Source organism: Hemiscyllium ocellatum, chromosome 37, assembly GCF_020745735.1.
Source record: "Hemiscyllium ocellatum isolate sHemOce1 chromosome 37, sHemOce1.pat.X.cur, whole genome shotgun sequence".
In the NCBI taxonomy this organism is placed as follows: Eukaryota; Metazoa; Chordata; class Chondrichthyes; order Orectolobiformes; family Hemiscylliidae; genus Hemiscyllium; species Hemiscyllium ocellatum.
The window spans coordinates 8,768,162-8,792,637 of NC_083437.1; the positions used below are offsets into that span (position 1 = coordinate 8,768,162).

A 24,476-nucleotide genomic window follows, 5' to 3' on the forward strand; every position below is an offset into this window, starting at 1 on the left:
TGCATCGCCCTCCCCCGCCCTCCCGCCCCTCCCCTTGCATCGCCCTCCCCGCCCTCCCGCCCCTCCCCTTGCATCGCCCTCCCCGCCCTCCCGCCCCTCCCCTTGCATCGCCCTCCCCGCCCTCCCGCCCCTCCCCTTGCATCGCCCTCCCCGCCCCTCCCCTTGCATCGCCCTCCCCGCCCTCCCGCCCCTCCCCTGGCATCGCCCTCCCCGCCCCTCCCGCCCCTCCCCTGGCATCGCCCTCCCCGCCCCTCCCCTGGCATCGCCCTCCCCGCGCCGCGCCAAGAAGCAGAAGCAGAGGGCCCTCCCTGCCCCTCCCCTTGCATCGCCCCCTCCCGCCCCTTCCCCTTGCATCGCCCCCTCCCCTTGCATCGCCCCCTCCCCGCCTTCCCGTCCCCTCCCCTTGCATCGCCCTCCCGTCCGCCCCCAAACTTAGGAGTTTGAGGGGTCACTTTACAGAGGCTTATAAAATTGAGGCGTACAGATAAGGTAAATTGCAGATGGCTTTTTCCTCGAGTGGGGTATTTCAGGACTGGGGGAATATTTTCATGATGAGAGGAGAAAGATTTTAAAAATACATGAGGCGCAAAAGAACGTGGTGGATGTTGGCTCAGTTACAACATTTGAAAGACATTTAGATAAGTACATGAATAAGAAATGTTTGGAGGGATCTGGGCCATGTGCAGGCAGGTGTGACTAGTTTAGTTTGGGATTATAGTCGATATGGATTTGGTGAGGAGAAGAATAATATTTTCGTGTTCTGTGACCACAACTGTAATTGTACGGTTCAGACTGATTGAATAAATTCTAAAGCTGAAAATGTGTTGCTGGAAAAGCGCAACAGGTCAGGAATGGAGAAAGTGGTTGAAGAAGGGCTCATGCCCAAAACGTCAACTCTCGTGCTCCTTGGATGCTGCCTGACCTGCGCTTTTCCAGCAACACATTTTCAGCTCTGATTTCCAGCATCTGCAGACCTCACTTTCTCCTAGAATAAATTTAAAGTTTTGATCAACTTTTGTTAGACATTGCTGCACTAGAGATTTTTAAGGTACAATCTTTCTACTTCTATTTCATGTACTGAAACTGGAAGTGAGCTTTCTGTGCAGTAACCTACACTTATTCACCAAACTGGGAACTTCTGAACCAAAGTATCCAAACTCTTCTGTCAGATTGTTTGGTGAATTACATGTTATCCGCTAATAGTATTTGGCTCAAACTGTTTTATATAGTCTCTTTAACAGAGCATTGAGTACCACTTTGAAGACATGCCTATTCGACGGAATGCAAGTCCTTCTGCACAGGACACACCTGTGAAAAACAAACCTACTACAGGTACCAATTATATTGAAATCTTGCTTCCAAAATGTGGTATATACAGTGAATTGTCAGCAGTGGTTCAGGCAGACTGATCTTCTAGATGGTATCAAGCTTCCAAAGTGTTTGATTGCCCCTTTTTTCATGCATGCTGAGTATTTCATCATATTTCGGACTTTGGCCCGGCCATATTGATGAGCAGATGTCATGCTCGTAGAAACACAGGATTAAGAGTTGGTCGTTCAGCCCCTCAAACTTGCTGCAACATTGTAGGTCAATTTCATTTTCCTGGGCTATCCTTATTTCCCTTGATGCGATTATTATTCAGAAATCTTGTCAATTTCTGTCTTGGGGCAGATCCACTTTTCAGCTTCCCCACAGCCCTCTAGGGGAAAGATTTCCAAAGACTGACTATTCCTTGAGTGAAGAAATACCACCTCACCTCAGACTGAAATGGCAAACCCCTTATTTTTATTCCTATAATTTGGGCAAGGGCACATAATTTCAGTGTTTGGCCACTGTTAATTACCTAGTTGTCATTGGTAGAGGACCTGCCAATGACAGTTCTGTTTAATGTCAGACCATTTACCTGGATTGTCCCTTATTTAAGATGGCAGTTACCTGACAGTTATGTTGTACATATTACCTAGAAACCTTGATTTTAATGAGAAAAATATCTAATTTGTGCATTAATCCAAGTTAACAATAAGATTTATTTCACCAATTCTCTCTTCATAACCTGCGGGTGTTCGCTGATTATATCTCAACTATAATCCAACCTAAGCATGGCATTGTCATAAACATTGGATCTGTCCACCTGTATCTATGTGCTCTCAACTGAAATGTGTGGTGTGTCCCTGAAGCGGCCTGAATTGGAGCTTGTTAGCTTGATTCACAGGCAGCAGATTCCAGTGGTCAGCACTTACATTTATAAGATTTGCTCAGAGTTCATTTCCCTTTTCTCTGTGAGAAGATGCTGATGTGACATCAGAAGAATCCGTGTCAGCAGAGGAGGAACCTGAAAATGACACTTCAACCCAGGAGGAGGAAAAGAAAGAAGCAGAAAAAAGTGGAGATGAAGAGAAAGAAACCAAATCACCAGAGGAACCTAAAAAGGAGTAAGTATGAGTGTGGTGATTGGCAAGTGTATACATACACATTTTATTGATAGTGTAATAAGGTATCCAATAACAGGAGAAGAAGGATGATAACTGGGATAGTTTCATCATGGGAATAGACACTGTTCACCTAGCCAGCATTGAAAGTCCTGAAAGCTGTTCTGTCTGTTTGGTGCCAAGATTCAAGATATCTTATCTGGGATACAGAGGTATTTGGAGTGGAAAAGGAAAGATCCAGTTGTCATGATCCAAGTAAGAACCAAAAATATAGGTAAAAAGAGGAAAGTGATTCTGCTGAGGGAGTATGAACAGCTAGGGGCTAAATTAAAAAGCAGAACCAAGAATGTAATGATCTCCAGATTACTTGAGCCACAGGCTATTTGGCATAGGGTCAATGGCATTAAACAGGCAAACTCATGGGCTCAAAGATTCGTGTGGGAAAAATGGATTTGAATTCATGGGACCTTGGCAACAGTAATGGGGAAAGAGGAATATATTCTGATGGAAAGGGCTGTATGAAACCATGCTGGGACCAGAATCTTGACGAATCGCATAACTAGGGCTGTAGATACTGCATTAAACTAAACAGTAGAAGGTGGGCTCAGTTGCAAAGAAAATTATGAATAAAAGTATGGAAAGGGCTGAGCAGAGGTTATTAAAGTTTCCAGAACAAGTTATAGGACAGAACAGGACTGAGTCGCAAGTAGACAGGGCTGTGAAGAAGGTTTTTGGCACACTGGCTTTCGTCAGTCAGGGCATTGAGTACAGAAGTTGGGACATTATGTTGCAGTTGTCCAGGACATTGTGAGGCCACACTTGGAATATTGTGTTCAGCTTTGGTCAGCTTGCTATAGGAAGGATGTTATTAAACTGGACAGAGTACACAACCAAATTACAAGAATCTTACGAGGACTCGAGGGTCTGATTTATAGGACGAGGTTGGACAAGCTAGGACTTTTTTTTAAAGAGTGTAAGAGGCTGAGGGAAGATCTTAGAGAAGTGTATAAGATCATGAGAGGCATGGATAGAGTGAATACACTCAGTCTTTTTCCCAGGAGTTGGAGAATCAAAGACTAGAGGGCATCAGTTTAGGTTTAGAGGGGAAGGAATAAAACAGAAGCTTTTAAAGACGGGCAACTTTTTTTATAAGAGGGTAGTACATCTATGGAAATAGTTGAAGTAGTTACATTAACAACATTTGGACAAGTACTGTGAATAGGAAAGGTTTAAAAGGATATAGGCCAAGTGCAGGGAAGTAGACTTAGCATGCATGGACATTTTGATCAGCGTGGACCAGTTTGAGCTGAAGGGTTGTAGGACTCTGACTGAGTATGGAAAGGCTCAGGAATGTAACTTCGGGCACAGCAGGTATGCAGACAATCAATGCAGGACTGAGGGTGTTGCACACAATACACAAAATAAAGTAAATGAGCTTCTAACACTTTTTGAAGTTGGTCGGTATGATGTGGGTATTGCAGAGATGTGGCTACAAAGGGATCAGGACTGCGAACTAAATATCCAAGGATATGTGTCCTATCAAAATCACAAGCAGATGGGGAGAGGGGGCATTGTTGCCTTGTTAGTAAGAAATGAAATTAAATCAATAGCGAGAAGTGGTAGAGGTGAAAGGTATAGAATCTGTGTGGGTTAAGTTGAGGAACCGCAAAGGAAAAAAGACCCTAATAGGAATCATGTACATGTCTCCTGGTGATAATCAGGATGTGAAGAATTTAAAGCAGGAGGTGGATAAAGTTTGTAGGAAAGGGACTATTACAATGATCATGGGGGACTTCAATATGCAAGTGGTTTGGGGAATTCAAGTTGGTAGCGAATCCCAAGAAAAGGAGTTTGTGGAATGTCTACAAGTGGATTTGTTGGAGCAGCTTGCAGTAAAGCCCAGTAGGGAACAGGCAGTTCTGGATTTGATGTGTAATGAGGCAGACTTGATTAGGGAACTTAAAAGCGAAGGAACCTTGATTCAGATATAATTGTAATGACATACATGAGAGAGGAACTGGCCAGAGTTGATTAGAAAGGATCCCTAACAGGGAAGATGGTGGAGCAGCAACAGCAGGAGATTCTGGGGCTAATTTGGGAGGAAAAGCAAAAATTCATTCCGAGGAAGAGGAAACATGCTAAGGGGAGGATGAAGCAACTATGGCTGACAAGGGAAGTCTAGGACAAAATAAAAACAAAAAGAAAAAGCATACAATGTAGTGACAATGACAGGGAAATCTTCAAACACCAGAAGACAACTTTGTAATAAAACTAGGTGGAGTAGTGTGAAGATGAAATATGACGTTAAGTAAGCTAGCAATATTTTTAAAAATTACAAGAGTTTTTAAGAAATATAAAAAGTAAGATAGACTGGGCATTGGAGCACTGAAAAATGAGGCTGGAGAAGTAGTAATGGGGAAACAAATTATGGAGGAACTGAATAGGTACTTTGTATCAGTCTTCTCAGTGGAAAACACCAGCAGCAAACAGGAACTTTAAGAATTGGGGACAGAGATGAGTGTAGTGCCATCACAAGGAGAATGTACTGAGGATACTGAAAGATTTAAATGTGGATAAGCCATCTGGACATGATGGACCATACCCAGTGTTCTGAAGAGATAGCGGAGGAGATTGTTGGGGTACTGGTGGTGATCTTTCAAGAATCACTGGAATTGGGGAGGGACCCAGAGGTCTGGAAAATGACTCATGCATCACCCCTGTTTAAGAAGGGAGGGAAGCAGCAGACAGAACTATAGGCCAGTTAGCGTGACCTCTGACGTTGGTCAGATTTTAGAATCCATTATTAGGGATGAGACTGTGGTCAAATAGGGCTGAGTCAGAATAGCTTTGTCAAGGGGAGGCCACTTCTAACAAACCTGTTGGAATGTTTTCAAGAAGTGACAAGCGAGTTAAAGAAAGGAAAGTCAGTGGCCATGATCTGTTTGGATTTCCATAAATCCTTTGACAAAGTGCCAAGCAGGGAGACTACCAAATAAGATAAAAGTCTGTAGTGTTAGGGGTAAGGTGCTGATATGGACAGAGGATTGGCTGATTAGCAGAAGACAAAAGAGTGGGGATAAAAGGGGTCTTTTGCAGGATGGCAGCCAGTGACTAGTGGCGTTCTGCTGAGGTCACTTAGAACCACAACTATTTGCATTATACACTAATGATCTGGCCAAAGGAACTGAGGGCATGTAGATGCCACAAAGATATGGAGAGGAACAGGTAATGTTGAGGAATGGGAAGGCTGGAGAAAAACTTGGACAGGCTTGGAAAGTAGACCAGGAAGTGACAGATGGAATATTATGTGGAAAGAATAGAGGCATAGCCTATCTTATGAAAAGGAAAAGGCTTCCAGAGGGGCTTAAGAATCCTAGCTCAGGATTCTGTTGAAAGTTAACGTGCAGATTAAGTTGGCGGTGTGGGAGGCAAATGCAGTGTTGGCATTTATTTGAAGATGGAGAGAATACAAGAGGAGAGATGTCCTGCTGAGGCTGTGTAAGGCTCTTGTCAGACTTCATTTGGAAATTTGAGAGGAGTTGTGGCCTCAGTATCTAAGGAAGGATATAGTGGCATTGAATGAATCCAGAGGAGGTTTACAACAGTGACCCTGGGGGTGAACAGCATATTAGTTGAGGAGCACCTTCACCTATCTTGGAGGACTATGGATCTGTACTCTATGGAATTTAGAAGGATGAGGGAGATGGGAGGATCTCATTGAAACTTAGAAAGTAATGAGAGGCCTTGGTAGAGTGGTTGTGGAGCAGGTGTTTTCACGAGTGGGGCACAGCTTCAGAATGAAGGGGCAGCCTTTAGAACAGAGGTAAAAATGAATTTCTTCAGAGTGTTGGTGAATCCATGAAATTCATGGCTATGGAGGCGAAGTCTTGTGTATATTTAAGACAGGAAAGTAGGTTCTCGATTAGTAAGTGTTTCATAGGTTATGGGGAGAAGGCAGGAGTCTGGAGTTCAGAAGCATTTCAGTTGTGATCACTTGAGCAGACTTGGTGGGCTGAATGGCTTAATTCTGTTCCTAATCTTGTGATCTAATTTGTTTTCACAGATCAGACTGTAATCACTGCAGCCATGATATTGGTTCAAGTAGAATAGAAATTTCCAGACTTTTGAATATCTTCAGTTGTGATATTCCTCAGTTCCATGTTTTAATGAAGCAAAACTACATTTTCTCTTGAATACAATTTTCCCCATTGTTCTTCCTAAATGGGTAGATCGCAGTGAATGAAAAGGAGTATCAGGACAAAAGACAAGATGGAGCAAATAAGAAATAAAATGAGCATGAAAAGTATAGGGAGTTTGGGGGTAAAGCAGAAAAATAGCGTTGTGAAAATTTGCCACTGAGAATAGAAATTTTACATTGCATAGGATTGGTTTTGTTCTCTTTAAGCAACTAAAAGAGAACTCAAATTGCAGCATTTAAATGTTAGAAGCTAATAAAAGCTTACAGGTCCATACTAAAAGAAATAATGTTGTTTCAGATGAGGAGATGAGAATGTCATCAATTTCTAAAACAGCATATCTAACTTGCATTACTCTCACTATCCTCCTCCTCGATCCCAGTAATCTCAGTTGAAACTGTTAATAAGCGTTAGTTGAACAAGGGTAGTTGTGAATAAAGTCATTTTCAGGCCAAGTCAGTGAGGGATCTGGTAACCAGTTTAGCATGCAGATATTTTGTGCTTCAGACCTGTAAATGCTCCAGCTGTTGAGATTTTGCAAGGCTGCTGGTAGTGTTATTGTTGCTAGACTATTAATTCGAAGACCCAGGTAATATTCTGGGTACCTTGGTTCAAATTCAGATATGGCAGATGGTGACATTTTGAATTCAATAAAAATCTGGAATTAAAAGTCCAGTGACGAAGTGACAATCAGCAAAACCCATCTGGCTCACTAATGAGAGTCATACAGCATGGAAAAAGACCGTTCAGTCCAAACTTGTTTTTGTGCTTGGCATCAAGGAGCCCTGGAAAAACGAGTCAGCAGGAATCCGGGTGGAAAGCTCTCCACTGATTGGAGTCATACCAGATAGTATCCTAGGTTAAGCATCTTCAACTGCTTCAACCTTCCTTCCGTTACCAAGTTAGAAGTAGCCATGTTCACAATGACTGCATAATGTTTAACAATATTCGTGACTCCTCAGATATTGAAGTAGTTAATGTCCAAACATAGTGAGATACGGACAATGTCAGGGCTTGTGCTGAAAAGTGGCAAGAAACATTCACCACACAAATGCCAGGCAATGACTATCCCCAATAAGAGACTATATAACCATCACCCCTTGACAGTTGGCAACATTATTCATCACTATTCCCGCCCTATCAACAGCCTTGGAGATACCGTTGACTAGAAACTAAGCTGAACTGCACTACCCAGACAAGAGCAGGTCACAAGCTAGAAAGCCTGCAGCAAGTAACACCCCTCTTGACCCCCCAGTGCATGTCCACAATTAATAAGTCAGGAGTGTGATGGAATACTCTCCACCCGTTGGGATGAATGCAGCTCCAGTAATACTCCAGAATCTTGACACCATCCAGGGCAAAGCAGCTACATGCACTCCTGACGCTAGCAGCAGCCACGTGTACCATCTGCAAAATGCACTGCAGAAAATCATCGAAGCTCCTTTGACAGTATCTTCCAAACCGACACAAATTCCCTCTAAAAAGACAGTACAACAGACACATGGCAGTATCGCCATCTGCAATTTTGACTCCAAATCACTCAACATTCTGACTAGGCAGTATTGTTCCTTCGGTGTTGTAGGATCAAAATCCTGGAATTCCATCCTTCACGGCATTGTGGATCTACTGACAGCGCGTTGTCTGCACTGGCTCAAGACAACAGCTCAGTGCCACTATCTCAAGGGCAACGAAGAATGACCAATAATTGCTGGCCCAGACAGTGACACCCACATTCTGAATGAATGAATAAAAATCCCCAACGTAGCTACATTTATAATTCTATAGTGAAACTGGTGTCCTCCAAGTTGAGTTATAGCATTGTCATGTTTTGAACAGTATATTGAATCTGAACACAGTAACAAATGTTTCAAATTGTAATCTGAGCTATTTACCTATTATAGTATAGTGGATGTTTTGCACTGTTGGTGTTTTCCTGTTGAGATGTTGAATTATGTTCCTGTCTGCCCCTTCCCAAAGTTGTTGTGATAAATCTGAAGGAATGTAAAGCTCTCCCAATGTTCTGATTTAAATGGTCACTCTTTTCAATTAAGGTAATGACTTAATAAACATGAAGCATTTTGTAGCACTCAAAAAGGTTATGGTTTATCCAGAAAATGTTAGTGTGAACAGTGCTTAAGTGGTATTTGTGACTCTTGTTATAGAGAAAAAGAACCATCCAAGGATAAGAAGATTAAAAAGACCATTCCATCTTGGGCTACGTTGTCTGCTAGTCAACTGGCTCGAGTGCAGAAGAATTCTCAGATCAGTGCTACTACACGACCAAAAATGGATGCTATTGTCATTGAAGCTATTAAGGTGCGGAAAAATGCCTATTATAGATGTTGCGAGCTTTTCAAGTTTCGTTAAGCTTTCCCATTGCATCTCAAGCAATTATATCTTTTGGCTGCTGTGAAAGTTCCGATCACAGAAATAAAGATTTCACTTTTTGTTTAGACAAATCGATCTTTGAATATGTTTAAAAACTCATTCTAATGATGGAATCCCCCATAGCGTGTTAATCTGAAAGTGTTGACACCGTGATAGCACGCAATTCAAACCCTGGAGTTTTATGCACTTGATCCAGTGTGAAGAAACAGATAGTTTGGGGACTAAATTCTCAAACATGGAGCCAAAATTAGTAATAAATGTTGATAGATGAACAATTAGAATAAAGGAGCATTTGACCGGAAATCTTCAGATAGAAGAGACTAGACCTGTGGATTTTGATGGCACTATGATAGCATCTAAATAGATGGGTAACAGTACAACATTTGAGGGGCTCCTCAATAACCAGCTTCCAGTAATGGATAGGACAATGGCAGCTGAGCTTTGTTTATATAGTGTAAAAGACAGCAGTCACCTTCACAGGAGCTTTTGATGTGAGAACGACTTCTATAAGGATTTTCAGCATAAGTAATTAACATGAGGATGGGTAATGTAATGATTGTGGAAATAGTTCTTGAGATGAGTGTACAAGATGGGAAACTCTGGTCATTGTTAGGAATGTCAGAGCCTAGGGTAGTGTGAAGGGTTGAATTTGTGGTAGCAGTTAATGACTGGTCAGTAACGATATTTTTGGTTTGGTCAATAATTGAAGTCTCTTGACAATTGTACCATAGCTTGATGTTGTTCCTGGTGGCTTATATGCCAGTTTCTATTCAGTGCTTCTCAAGATACTTCAGTATTTGAGCTGTGCTGCCACTGTAGATAACTGAAGCTGAATTCTATTTTGTGATTTTTAACTATTGAATTGGTAGGGGAGATGGGTGCAAGTTGTGTTGAAGTAAGCATGTGAAGGATGAGGAGGACTGTTTTTAACCACCTTAACAAAAGACTGAATTAGATGGGAACTGAGAAATCTTGAGACCTCTGAGGTATTGTATTCCTTGCAAATTAATGCAGACCCTGAGCTTAACGCTACAGAGTTCAGGAACTATCTATATGAAGAAATTAATACTTTCCTTGTAAGTTGCAGCTTTAAGTTTAATGAAATAATGTTTTTGAGGGTATTGATGAATTCTGATTCTGCTCATTTGGGAGTCTGAATATCCATATATCAGTCCCAGTGCAGTTACCATATAACATCTTTGAATGAAATATAATTTGATTTATATTGCAACATTCTCCATTTCGATATTATATGTTTTACAACCAAGGCTTCTTTTGAAGCATTGTCGTTACTGAAGTTGTAAAGTTCATCGCCTAGTTAGTCTTTCAGATTGAAATAATAAGTGTGTCCTAATACACTGTTTTTTTGAGGTGACGTTGCAAGATAGTGCTGACCAGGCGTATTGGGAAACCTCCCCTTCTGTGTGCCTCTGAATAATGCAGCATTCCCTCTCTATTGTGCTGAAGTAGAGTCTCCATTTTATTCAAATTTTTCAGTTTGGGCTTGAAACTATGATATCTGACTCTTGTAAGAAAGCTGTGCCTGAGCTGAGACACAACTTTGCCATGAAGAATAAAGAAGTGTAGAACATATTCCAAGCAATTGATGCAGATTTAAAATGAGGAATTCACTCCAGCCATAGGCAAAGAGGTGATTGCAGCAGTCTGATCACCTTGAACTTCTTGTTCATTCATAGGATGAGTGTGTTGCTGGCCAGCATTTATTGTCCATCGCTAAGTCCCCTGAAGAAGGTGGTGGTGGTGAGCTGCCTTCTTGAAATGCTGCAATCTTTGGATGTCTAAGGACACCCACAGTGCTGTTCAGGAGTGTCAAGATTGTGACCCAACACTGTGAAACAATGGTGACGTAGTTCCAAGTCAGGATGGTATGTTGTTCAGAAGGGAACTTTGAGGTAATGCATCCACTGCCCTTGCCCTTCTAGGTGGTTGAGATTGCTAGTTTGGAAATTGATGTCAAAGGTTTCTTAGCAAATTGCTGCAGTGTATCTTATACACATTTAGTAGCTACAGCTAGCATTTTCCCAATTTAAAAGCAAAGATGTTGCATCTGAGTGTTAGTATCATGATGTACAAATCTTAAATGTTTACCTAATATGTGGCTTGTTGCTATATTGTTATTAGTCATTTATGGCAGCACTTGCAATTATTGCTATCAATTAAGTAATTTGGTTCCAATACTATCATTTTTGTAGAGCGATTATTATAATGAGCTGTTTCAAATCCACAGCTGGAAAGGAAACATTTTTAAAATACTGTATATTTTTTATCAGGCTTGTTTTCAGAAGTCTGGTGCTTCCGTTGTTGCCATTCGTAAATATATCATTAACAAGTATCCGTCACTGGAACTGGAGCGCAGAGGATATATCCTGAAGCAAGCCTTAAAACGGGAGATGCAACGTGGTGCTATCAAACAGGTAATTGTTATTTTCTAGGTTACCCCTAAACACAGTGAAAATTAATTAAAATGCAGATACTATCTGATAATGTGAACTGGATTCCAATTCCACTGTGTAGTTAGTATATGGTGAAGTTTAAATGCACCCCAGAAAAGTGAAATATCTCTATTTTGTGGAGTAATTTTGCTTCATAAAATATGTATAGCTACATTTTTATATTACAGTATGGAGAACTATAAAAGTATGTAAGATACAGCTACTGCATGACTATTTGACCAACTAGGTAAATTGCATATTTGGACAAACTAATGAAAAGAAGGTTGAGAGATTATGTAAGTACAATAGTTAAAATTCCATAGGGAGTCATTAATGGAAATTTATGACAAGCTATTTCATCTTGTCTAGAACAGCAGAATCGGAGGACATATCCTTTGGATGAAGGGAAGTAATCTTGGAAACATTTTCAATGAGAGTGAGCAAGCCATCTATAGAACAGGCTTTCTAGAGAGATGGTAGAAATTGTTAGTATTGATTGATTGAAAATTAGCCAAATGCTGTGCCTGAGGATACACTTGGTAGTTCAAGCTCTATTTAACCAGTAATTGTATTCACTGTCTTGACGAGTAAATGTCTGAATTTTGGTAAAACCTTTGTCCAGCTGTCCTGAAATAGTGATCACAAGGGGTTTTTTTTGTGAATTGTCAGAAAAGTTTGAGAGGACCTTTTCCCCAGTGCTGAGCAAATATAAGTATTCTCCATCCTCCTCATCCCCTGATTTACTATCCAAAACCCATTTACTTGTGAAGTTAGCCTCAGACCCCCATCTCTCAATTTTCCTATTGTCTCATCTAGTCTCCATCAGTAAACATTGTGCAGTTCCTTCATGATATATAGGATACATCTGTGGAATTGTGGATAAATAATGACCAAAATCGGTGAGTGGCGAAAATTGTCTCTGTATTGAGCAACCGCAGTAGAACAATTCAAGCTGGCGATGGAATCCCAAAATACTGTTCTTACAGTAGCTTCTTTATACACACTTCTTAGATATGTTAAAATTCTATTACTATGGTGTTACATTATTTTGCCTATTGTACATCAAGGTTTGCCTGACATCTGTCTTGGGTAAACGGGAGATGGTCTAAACATTTGTTATATGGTGGCTGTTAACTTCTGATGGGATTAAATGTCTGTCCGGTCTGTTTACATAATTAAGAGGTGTTAGTCCTTTTGTCTTTTAAGTTAGCAAATGTTAAATAAAACTACTAGGTCTGTATGCTCTAAATAAGTTTGAAATTCATATATGTACTTAATAAAAGAATAAAGGATATTAAACTGATTACTGCAGCTGGGTTGTGAGATTTGTTTACTGTTTGCCAGTGAGAGTTTCATTCATTCATACAATTTCATGGAAGCGCTGCTTTGACAGTAAAGGGGACAGTGCCCCATGTTCAATGTTTTTACTAGTTGGGTAAACTGATGTTCCAAAATCTTTTCAGGTCTTGAGAAATAGTTGGTAAGTTTTCATAGTTTTTAGTGGGTCGTGGAAACAGTCGGGAGAGTATTGTTGAATAGGTTAGTAATCTTGGATACTTACTCAGAGGTAGCTTTTGATGTAAGTAGGTCTGATTAAGGGTTGAAGGTGTGAAGGAGCAGTAACATGTATGGAGGTAATGTTTTAATTTAGTCTATCCTGCAGTAGTAAAATGCATGACAAAAATGTGGTTTAACGAATAAAAAATGCATTATAGTAAGCAAGCGGTTACTAAAGTGTAATGAATGAATGGGAACATGATATTAATGTTTATAGTGAACTGGTGAATGAGTTGTAAAAACACCTATAACAGCTCATGTCTGAGCAATGTATTTAACAAGTATGTACTAGTTAGGGAAATTGTTTGTTGTTCTGCAATCTATTCAGTCCTAAGAGACGTTCGGTAAGGGCTGATTTAATATTACAATCTTTCCGTAGTTTCAGGTGGATCCTGAAGACACTGGTGGTGAGCGTGTTGTTTCTGAATAGATTAGTAGTCTTTGATATTTATTCAGAAGTAGCTTTTGCTGTAAATAGGTCTGATAAAGGTTGAAGGTGTGAAGTTGCAGTAATGGGTATGGAAGTAATATTTTAACTTAAAATCACAACGCCAGGTTATAGTCCAACAGGTTTATTTGGAAGTATTAGCTTTTGGAGCGCTGCTCCTCCTTCAGTCCACCACCAGCACCTCCACCTAATGTTTTAATTTAGTCTATCGTGCAACAGTAAAATGCACTACAAAAATGCTCATTATAGTAAACAACAGGTTACTAAAGAGTTATGAATGAATGGGAATATGGTGCTAATGAATATAGCAAACTGCTGAGTGAGTAGAAATACCAATAATACAATATCCCTCAGTCCCTCTCTTTTGATTCTCCTGAGACCCTTCAAAGAGGATCACTCAATTCTTATTCTAGCTCAAATATACCACTTGGGTCTTTTAGATGATGGAGGGGCTTGCAGGAATATGGCTCACAGTTGGGAATAGTATATACTTTCAACAGTTAATTGGCAACTGCACTTTACAAAAAGAGAACATACACCGTTAGTATGGAATGTCCATTTGATGTAGGAGATGTGAATCTTTGACAGACAACTGGATATTAGCCATATCTGGTATGGTCCTTCCCAGTTTGTACCTAAGAGTTCATTATAGATCTTTTTCACAAGAACCCACTTGCTTGGTACAATGTTGTGACCTCCCTCTGACGGGTCCTCCCATGCGGCCGATACCTGTGAGGAAGCAGAACTTACAGCACTTGACAGTCTGATAATATGACATTTGCCATTCTGTAAATCTGTTGTCTGGGATAGAGATATTGGCCTGCCTGTGTTCGCGACAGTCCTGGCACATTACACAAAAATATTTGTAATAACTGGGGCCAGGGCATTCTCTCCTGGTATTTAGCCAGTCACTGTTTCAAGTTCTGATTCATTATTTCCTCTTGCCCCGATGAATCTGGATGATAAGGTCCGGTCAGTCCTTCCGAAGTCATGGGCAACGCCAAAAGCGTAGCAGAAGTCTGTGTAAATATTGGTAGACTGATCCTCTGCTGTTCTACAGGTTTTAGTCAGAACCTGTATTGACAGCCCATGTGATGTTGTAGTTAATATACTTTCCCTACTTATCTTTCGCATAGGCCACACCAGGCTGTTGTAAGTGCTGTGGATTTTTATCAAAGTCCCTTTTTCCTGTTTGGTGCAAGATGGTATTGCTGTAACAACCATGGGTTCCAATTTTAGTAACCCACAATCATCCTTGTTTTTAGCCCAGATGGGGTGATCTTTTAATTTTTTCCTTTGTAGGGTTCTGATGGACCACGTTAACTGTCTATCGTTGAAACATAAAGATGAATTCAGTTGGGTGAGGATATCCATTTTGGCAAGTGGCTGGGCTACAGGTCCTACCCATAGACAGGTTACGAACTTAGCGCCAAATTCAGTGTGTATGGGTTTGGTCATCTTAATTTTGATCCTGTCAGCTCCTGCTTCAAAAGTTGTCCTCACTGACCCGTCTAGCGGGAGTTTGGTCTCGTATTGGGGATAGTCACATCAATTCTGATGTGTCCAAAAGGCATTCAGTGTCCAGGTCACTCACCCTCATGGTCACATACAGTTGATTTCCCCTCTACTGTCATAAAGCATTCGGAGATAGAGGGACACAGGGTGGGCACTTTCCATTTTTTTTGTCAACTTTAGCAGCTTTTGCTGCTGGGTGATTTTTTTTAACTGTTCTAGGAGATTTAGTCTTACTCCCAGTTTCTGAGTCTCCTCTTCTTCCATGGGGCAACTTTTCCCCTTTTGCCAGCACTCCCTGTCCCAGTATCCGTCCTTCCCACAGAAGTGACACCTCCCTGGGCATTTGTCTTGGGTCTTTCTAGGGTTACTGAGGGTCTGTCCTATTTGTACTACCTGTAGGGCTTGCAGTTTGGCATCCATATCTCAGTCAAGCTAGCAGACTTGGTCAACCGGTTCATAATAATTGGTCCCCCTCTGGTCTCAATCCTGTTTGGTCAGCTTGAACATTTTAATGAGCTCAGATTTACGTTCAGCCACAAAAGCAGACTTAAGGCTGTAATCATAGCCTTCAAAATCTCTTGTCATTTTGTACATTTGGAACTCATTACTATTTCCAGATCGTCCTAAACCTTATATTCTGGGACTTATGTGGGTTTTTGACAGCGAGCTGTGGCTTTTGTCCAGTCGGTCTTCTGCAGACTATACCCACGTAACCAGTGTTTTATTGCTGTCCAGCCAGCTTGCAGGTCCTACTGTTACTCTCCTAGAGCACTTTTGGCTGCCTCATGAAGAAGGCGTCCTTCTCTTTTAGTCACATTCATGGTCTGAATATGTACCCCATCCCAAGGATGGAGCATGTAGATTTCCCTGAACTGGTCTAGGCTTTCCCATGTAGTCTTTGGCCCCTTCTTTGGCTGAGGCATTTTTTTAGATCATGTTTCCAGGAGTCGCAGGTCCATGCACAGTGTGCATTTCAGTCCATTTTACCAGAACAGTCACCTCTGTGGCATCCTCTAACCTTTGCCTTACCACTTTCCCCAGAACTGTTTCATGTTATCCTGGGTCCACTATCCTTGGGGCATATTAAACTGCTGCCTGATTTTGGTTAGGGTCTTTCCTAATAACAGTACTTCAAGCAAGTTCTGTAACTCAGTTACATTTCCTCGGTTATGTCAGGAGGGGCCAGCCCATCTTTGGAGGTCATAGGCAGTTACCTGGGGTCACTCATGGTCACCTGAATTCATGCGTTGTGGGTAGTTTCCTGCCATAGGTTATTTCAGCCAATTTGGAATGCTGAAGGTCTGGATGTGAGGGATTTGAAAACATGGCCAACTCTCAAAAGGTTCAGGACTGATTCTGGGGCTAGATCATAATGCTAAGAAGGCAACTTCTTACTTTGGAAGAACTGTCAGTGATTGGTCAGTTTAGATATTGTCCCCAGCGATTCTGCCGACTGTGCCAAGTTGTAGGATTATATTCAAATGATGATTGTAATTCATGAGTAGCGAAAATTGCCTTTTTATTCAGCAACCACAGTTGCACAATTCAAGGTGGTAAGAGAATCCTGAAATACAGTTCTTACCATAGGTGTTTTATACGCAGTTCTTACACATCGAATTTTACTATCATTATGGTGTTACATTGTTTTATCTATTGTACACAAAGGTTTGTGTGACTTCTGTCCTGGGGAAACCGGAGATGGTTTAAACATTTGTTAAATGGTGTTACTTCGGATGGGATTAAGTGTTTGTCTGGTCTGCTTGCATAATTAAGAGGTAGCCATGCTGGTATTGAACTGGGGTGGACGAAGTTAAAAAATTCCCAAGATAGCTTAAGGTTTTATTTAAGTGGCATCTCAGTTCAGACAATGCATTAAAGATGTGATATACATACCTTTGTCTCAGGAATGTGACTTGAAAGATACTTTGGGATTTACATATTAATGAATTGAAGCTTGCAACTAAAAGATAAAAGATTTACCAGCAATCTAGGTTTGTTCAACATGTCACATCAGTTGTATGACACTAAGATATTTTGCTATAAGTTCTGTGACCTATGATCCTGCTCCACTAGCTACCTGATGAAGGACCAGTGCTCTGAAAACTTGTACTTCCAAGTAAACCTGTTGGACTATAACCTGGTGTTGAGATTTTTTAATTAAGAAGTGTTAGTACTTTTGTCTTTTTAAGTTAGTACATGTTAGGTATAACTATTAGGTCTATATGCTTTAAGTTTGAAATTATAAAGTACTTAATAAAAAGAATAAACAATATTAAACCGATTACCACAGCCAGGTCATGAGATTTGTTTGCTATTTGCTGGTGTGAGTTTCTTTCATCCAGGCAATTTCGTAGAGGCACTGCTTCGACAGTAAAGGGGACAGTGGCCTTGTTTAATGTATTTACTAGTTGGTTAACTGTTTGTTCCAAAATCTGTTCAGGTCCTGAGAGATGGTTGGTAAGGGCTGATCAATATTATAATCTCTTCATAGTTTTGGGTGAGTCGTGGAAACAGTCGAGAGGGTATTGTTGAATAGGTTAGTAATCTTTGATATTTATTCAGAGGTAGGTTTTGATGTTAATAGGTCTGATTAAGGGTTGAAGATGTGAAGAAGCAGTAATGGGTATGGAAGTAATGTTTTAATTTAGTCTATCCTGCAGCAGTAAAATGCACGACAAAAACGTGGTTTAATGAATGAAAAATGCATTTTCATAAACAACCGGCTACTAAAGTGTAACGAATTAGTGAGAACATGTTATTTATGAATATAGTGAGTTGGTGAGTTATAAAGACACCTATCCCATGTCTGAGCATATTTTGGTTATCCACGGGAAGTCCATAGTTATGTTCCTCTAAGATAGTGAGAACTGATTATAAGCAAATGCTGAATGATATTACTGTTTAGCTTTGTTTCAATAGGTACACCGTATACTGCCTGTAAATAATATGCAATAATCCTAAGTGTGTCTTTTCCAGGTGAAGGGAAAAGGTGCTTCGGGAAGTTTTGTTGTTGCGTCAAATGCAGGAAAACCAGCAAATAAATCGAAACAGGACAAAAAGGTAAAAGAAATGTTTGCAACAAGTCTAACGATAGTATTAAAGATGCCTTCCATTTCCATTGCCCAGTTTTCCACCAGTTTTGCAAATATCCCTGACATTCCAGGAGATTGAGGCGCAAGATATTAGAAAAACAGAGTTTGCTTCAGAGTAGTCAGCATGCCTTTCTGCATGAGATCATGCCTCACAAATTTGTTGGAGTTCTTTGAAGTGACCAGGAAAGCGGTTAAGGTGTGCCTCAGGGCTCGTTGCTGGGCACATTTGCTGTTTGTTGTCTATGTCAATGATTTGGACGAGAATATACAAGGCATGAGTAATAAGTTTGCAGATGACACTAAACAAGTGGTATCGTGGACAGTGAAGAAAGTTATCAAATTACAGCAGGATCTTAATCTACTGAGGAAGTGGATCAAGAAATGAACATGCAGTTTAATATATATAAGTGACGTCTTGCGTTTTGGAAAGTCAAATCAAGGTAGGAACCTCATGGTGAATGGTAAGACTTTCAGGAGTGTAGTGGAACAGAGGGACCTTGGAGTTTAGGTGTATGGTTCTCTGAAAGTGGAGTCACAGGTAGACAGGGCAGTGAAGAAGGTTTTTGGCACTCCGGCCTTCATCAGTCAGAGCATTGAGTAGAGAAGTTGGGAAGGTATGTTGCAGTTGTACAGGACTTTGGTGAGGCCGCACTTGGAGTATTGTGTTCTGTTTCAGTCACCTTTTTCTATAGGAAGGATGTTATTAAACTGGAAAGAGTGCAGAAGAAATTTACAAAGATGTTGTCAGGACTTTAGGGTCTGAGTTGTAAGGAGAGGTTGGATAAACTAGGAACTTTTTCTTCAGCGCGTAGGCAACTGAGGAGTGATCTTAATGTATAAATTTGAGAAGCATTGATAGGGTGAATGCATTCATTCATTCTTTTTCCCAGGGGTTGGGGAATCGAAGACCAGAAGGAATCGGTTTACGGTTAGAAGAGAGAGAATAAAAAGGAACCTGTGGGCAACTTTTTTTTCGACAGGTATGCACATGAAATGAGCTGCCAGCAGAAGTGTCTGAGGCAGCTACATTAACATAATTTAAAAGACATGGAGAAAATGGCCATGCTAAATTGCCCGTAGTGTTCAGGAATGTGTAGCTTAGGTGCATTAGTTGGGGTAAATGTAGAATAGTAGGATAAAAGAATGGCTCTGGGTGGGTTACTCTTCAGAGCATTGGTGTGGACCTTTTGGGCCAAATGGCCTGTTTGCACATAGTAGCGATTCGATGAAATACATGGATGGGAAGTGTTTAGAAGGACATGGGCCAAGTGCAGGGAAATGACTTTCGTGTGGATGAACAGTTTGGTTGGCATTGACTATTTTGGGCTGAAGGGCCTTTCTGTCTGCTGTAGGACTCTGACTATTACTCGTTTGTTCAGCACTGTAATTGTGCTGCTTTAGCAGGTAAAGTACACCTGTGTTGAGCCTGACTGATCTGATTTGAAACCATTTTTCTGGTAATATCTATGGGGAAAATCAACAAACTAGGCAAATACTAGAATTTGTTACTAATTTTGTTTGCTGCAGCTTTAAGTTTGTTTTCATCTATAAAATCCCGGACTGCCTGGTGATGATAAGGGTGAAATTATCAATGTTCATTCACTATTCTCCAGTGAAACCAACAACAATCTGTATGATTTCAAATTAATTTGCAAATGGAGAATTTGTTCAATAAATCCTCTTCATATACTCCAGCAACAGTGGGTGAGGTATGATTATAAAAAAACTACCATTTTTGTGCTTTAAAAGCACTTAAAACATTGCACCTTGTTAAATGAGGTGTATTATCCTATTTTACACTATGAACTTATGATTGTTGCTGATCAAGTGTATCACTGGTCCTGCATTACAGTCTGTTCTGATATAATGCGATAGTTCCGTTCCCATGTGATCCCACGTTATAAGAAAATCGCATAGTAGCAGCACCATTTAAACCGATGGACCAGAGTCGCATTTATAGCCAATGCAGGTAAGGAAAGTTTGCTTTCTACAAATAATGGCCTAAATTCTTCAATCGTGTGGTAGCCAACTCCTGTTGAAGAAATATGCGTTATAGCAGAACCGACTGTATATATTTGTGGAATAGCATATCGCTGTATGATTCTGATTCCATTCTAAGAAATTCCCAGTGTTGAAATTTAGAGTTTGATCTATTGCTCCTTCAGCTTCTGTGTAAATCTAATCCTTATTTTGCTTTCTGAAAACTTAAAAAGGATGGATGAGATTATCTTCATACCTTGGTTTCCTGTCTATAAGAATACTTAAATGTGTTTGGCAGCTGATGATAGTGGTGCCTGGAGACCCCCTTGACTTGGCACCACTTGATGTAAACTGCAGTTGAGAAGGGGAAAAACTGGCTTGGTTTTCCTGTTGACTGTAAAGAAAATTAGGTCCAGTATGCTAAAATATGCCAGACAAGCCTGAATTAATTGGGTTGCTCATAATTTCTTTAAAAGGGTAGTGGAGGAGATTAGTGGAATTGAAAATGTATGGTAACGAAATGTGAATGGGGCATTATTTTTAAATCAGAGCAAGTGTCAATTCAGTCTCTCGATCCTTTGATCTGTTACTTTTTCTCATTAAGCTGACTACATTTTCAGTGAGGTAGCATTTACTGGTCTAGTGTGAAGATATTCAGGTCAAGAACGGTGTTCTGTGCATTTCCTTTTTTTTAAGTATTCCAACTTTCTCCTTTTCTTGAAGTTCAAATATTCATGTAGCAACGATTTCCATCACCCCAAATCCAAGACATGAGAGAAAATTTCATTTGAGCAGAACTAACTGCTAATAGTTCAGCTGGTATAGAGTGTCCGTCCTGCTGAAATTCAGACTTTAATCCAAATAAAAACTAAAATGTTCACAGAGATTTCAAAAGCAACAACCTAAATTTTGGTATATGTTCCAAGGCAGTCATTTGTCCATGACTTTTTTGAGCATTGTGATTGGTGATTTTTTTTCCCTTGTTATTTTTAACTTAGTGTGTACTAGGATTCCTGCCATAGAACTGGGAACTTTTAATTGATGAGATCTAGGTGATCTCCCATACTGTATATGGACTTTTTGCAATTTTAGCAGTTACTAGCGACATTAACAACTGTTTTCAGTTTTCAGTACATTGATATGCTTTTCCAGTTGGAGTAGGAACTGGATCACCTCAAAACTTGCATATAATACCTCTGCACAGCAAACTTAATATGGACTTTACAGAAGGTAAGTGCTTTATTGCAAACAAAAGCTCTTATTTTTGGTCAAGCCTAGTATTCTTTCTTTCTTTTAATAGAAAACTACTTCTTCCGGACCAATGGAGCAGCCAATAAAACTGGAGGATGCTCTACCACTGGCATTTACAAAGCTGTGTGAACCTAAAGAGGCATCATACAGTCTTATCAAGAAGTATCTTCTTCAATATTATCCCAAACTGAATGCTGAGAGCAGGTATGAAAATGAAATTTGTGTTCGTGTACTTGCCCAAGGCTACAAACACTCAATCCCTGCTTCGAAATTCAGCCAATTCTTGATCATGATCTGCTTTTCGTTGTCAAAGAGCAATCATTAAAGTTTTTCACTTCAAATGATGTACCCAGGTCAATCCTTAATGTTTTTTTCATAATAGCTGGAAAATCTAGTCTCAGATGATTTAACAGAATTCTTTAGGTTTTACCCCAAAAGTAAGCAGTGTCACAGGAGGACAAACAGGAGAGAAAGCTGCAATTGAAAATGTGTCATGTTAATAAAGATGGAAGGGAGAGTATGGAATGTGAATGTAGGAAAAGGAAAGAAGAGGCAGAACAGCAATGATATTTGTGTAATAGCAATATTCATACTTTAAAAAGCATCTCTTTGGCAGCTGCATCTCCTTCAACCTCCGCCTGCTAGCAATTAACTGACCAGTAATCAAGAATGATACCTATGTATGTTAATTATATAATATTTATTTTGGCAGGGATCTGCCTTTTCCAAATACAGAGTTGATTATTCAGTGATGCTTCTGGATATGGCCACTGTATATCTAATCATGTAACATTTTTTGAGATCTTGCATTATACTGTAAGTACTATAAATTATTTCTTATTAACAATTATTTGTGTGCCTGATTGTAGGCCATATTTACTTAAACAAGCTTTGCAAAGAGCCGTAGATAAGGGTCAGCTGGAGCAGATCACTGGCAAAGGAGCATCGGGTACATTTCAGGTACGTATTTCAGGTGCTAACCATGTGTTCAGTGAGATGGGGTCGGGGTTCTGAGGCTCGTTTTGACGTACATAAATGATCATGTTGCATTTAAATGGATTTTCCTTCTTTGATAGGTGTTTCAAAGTTCTCCTGCTTTTTGCCCTATTGGCTGAAATTCTGAAATGGTTTAAATAAGTTAGTTATCCTGAACAACCAAAATTCACTTGTGAATCCCATCTAACATTTTAATAGTTAGCTCCCAAGGCAGTTTTCAGTTTGAACACAAGATGGAGCATTTTACAAGAGTGAGTAAAGGGAAAGTTGGCAGTTGCACCTATTAAACTACATGAACTTTCAATGTCTGAACAGAGAACTCTACATTTTGGTTGTCCCTGCAATGCAGTGTCAAAGCTTGATTGTGAAAATAATTTATTTTTAAAACTACAATGACTTGAATGTTTTATTGCAGCTCAAAAAGGCTGGAGATAAACCGTTGTTAAGTGGAGGTCCATTTGAGGATGCAATCCTTAGTGCCATAACTGCTATGAATGAACCTAAAACCTGCTCAACAACAGCTCTTAAAAAATATGTCTCCGAAAAAGTTCCTGCAGCAAATTCTAATTTTCAGAGTAAGTCACAACTATCTTTTGCATCTTTAATTTATATATTACTTAAATGAAAAATGTAAAATATGAATTGTTTTAAGATCTGACCATTTCTCCTGGAAATTTATTTTCTTAATTGGGAAAGAAGTGCTAGCTTTTCCTGAGATGCTCTTGCTAACCGTTGGTTACATACGTATGCATCTTACAGAACATTTTTTAAATAAATGTGTGGCTTTTACTGAACTAGTACGTCTTTTCCCTCCTCTACTCCATGTCCTTGTTGCAGACCTCCCTACCAGCTTCCCTCTGAAGGGGGCAAAACGATAGTTCCCACTGATAATTCAGGATTCTTTGGCCAGGAAATCTTCTCCAGCTCCTGAAAAGTGACCAGACCAGTTGCAGGAAAACCGAACACATTTGTTTGCTAAAAGTCTTGCCATCTTTCTGCCTGGATTTCATTTCCTAAATTTTAAATAGTTCCTTAAGCACAATAATAGCAAGGAACTGATCTTCACTGCCACCATCCATAAGGAGCTGTTCCTCTGACTGAAGTGAATATTTTTCGCACTCCGCATCCTCTCCCTGTCTAGATCTTCTAGGCCCATCACATTCAATCCACCAGTATTATCACTGGTGGATTGAACGTGATGGGCCTAGAATATCTGAAAAACTGAGCAAACCCAAAGAATGAAATTTATCATTTTCTGCCATGCACATAAACCAGAGAATATCTCCATTACCAGTTTCTTTATGTTCCCAATAAAGGTATGATCTTTTTGAGTTAGAAACCTGCACATTACCCCAGATGTCTCACTACATATTGAGATCTCTACCACCATTTTAGTAGTATGTTCTTGTGCAATATTGAATCTAATCAGGAAGAGGAAATGGGATGATGTTAAAATGGTTTCCTTTTTCACAATAAAAATGTGGCCAATGTCAGCTCTTCAGTGAATTCTGTGTTATTTAATTATCTGATTCAAATATCTAGGTATGTAAATTTAAGCTTGTGATCTTATCTGCATTGTGGTGATGTAACTTGGCAAAAGCTTTATTTTTTAAATATTTTATTCTGTGGTTATTTTCCCCTTACTATTGCAACTGAAATGGATGGGGAAATGGTGACCTTTTCTATCATTATGTTGCCATTAGTATTTTGATCTGTGTTCTGTTGTTTCCAGTGCATATGCTGAAGAGAACTTTGCAGAAATGTGAAAAAAATGGATGGATTGAACAAATTTCTGGGAAAGGATTCAGTGGCTCCTTTCAACTTTGCTTCCCATTTTATCCCAGGCAAGGAGGCTCTTAATTAACAGAATTTGGAGCGCGTCCGTATTGTATTGACATTTGCAGTTTCTATCAGAAGGGCTTATATCAGCTGCGATACTCTGATCGGTCACTTGGCCTTTTTTAACGGCTGTTTTTGTTTTAGTTGAACCATGCAACTCATGTTTGTTTATTTTGTATTCAAAAATGCAGCTTTTAAATTCATTGAACAGCTTGAGGAAAGTAATGATAATCACCTCACAGGGTTAACAATTGTGAATAATGTTTTCAAAAAGTACCCATGTTCCTTTTGTGTGGTGTTTAATTTGACTATCCAATAGAATTTGATTATAG

General features: G+C 39.9%; 1 protein-coding gene across 1 annotated transcript in view; it reads left to right on the top strand.

Moving 5' to 3' along the window:
• hp1bp3 (heterochromatin protein 1, binding protein 3) overlaps nt 1-24,476 on the top strand; it is a 36,238-nt gene that overhangs the window by 630 nt on the left and 11,132 nt on the right. Inside the window, exons 2-10 of the mRNA XM_060852410.1 lie at nt 1,230-1,332; nt 2,288-2,432; nt 8,788-8,941; nt 11,305-11,448; nt 17,963-18,046; nt 21,359-21,513; nt 22,179-22,269; nt 22,721-22,880; nt 24,038-24,149. Of these exons, the coding sequence (XP_060708393.1) occupies nt 1,266-1,332; nt 2,288-2,432; nt 8,788-8,941; nt 11,305-11,448; nt 17,963-18,046; nt 21,359-21,513; nt 22,179-22,269; nt 22,721-22,880; nt 24,038-24,149 (1,112 nt within the window). The 5' untranslated portion in view covers nt 1,230-1,265. The remainder of the gene's footprint in view (nt 1-1,229; nt 1,333-2,287; nt 2,433-8,787; nt 8,942-11,304; nt 11,449-17,962; nt 18,047-21,358; nt 21,514-22,178; nt 22,270-22,720; nt 22,881-24,037; nt 24,150-24,476) is intronic.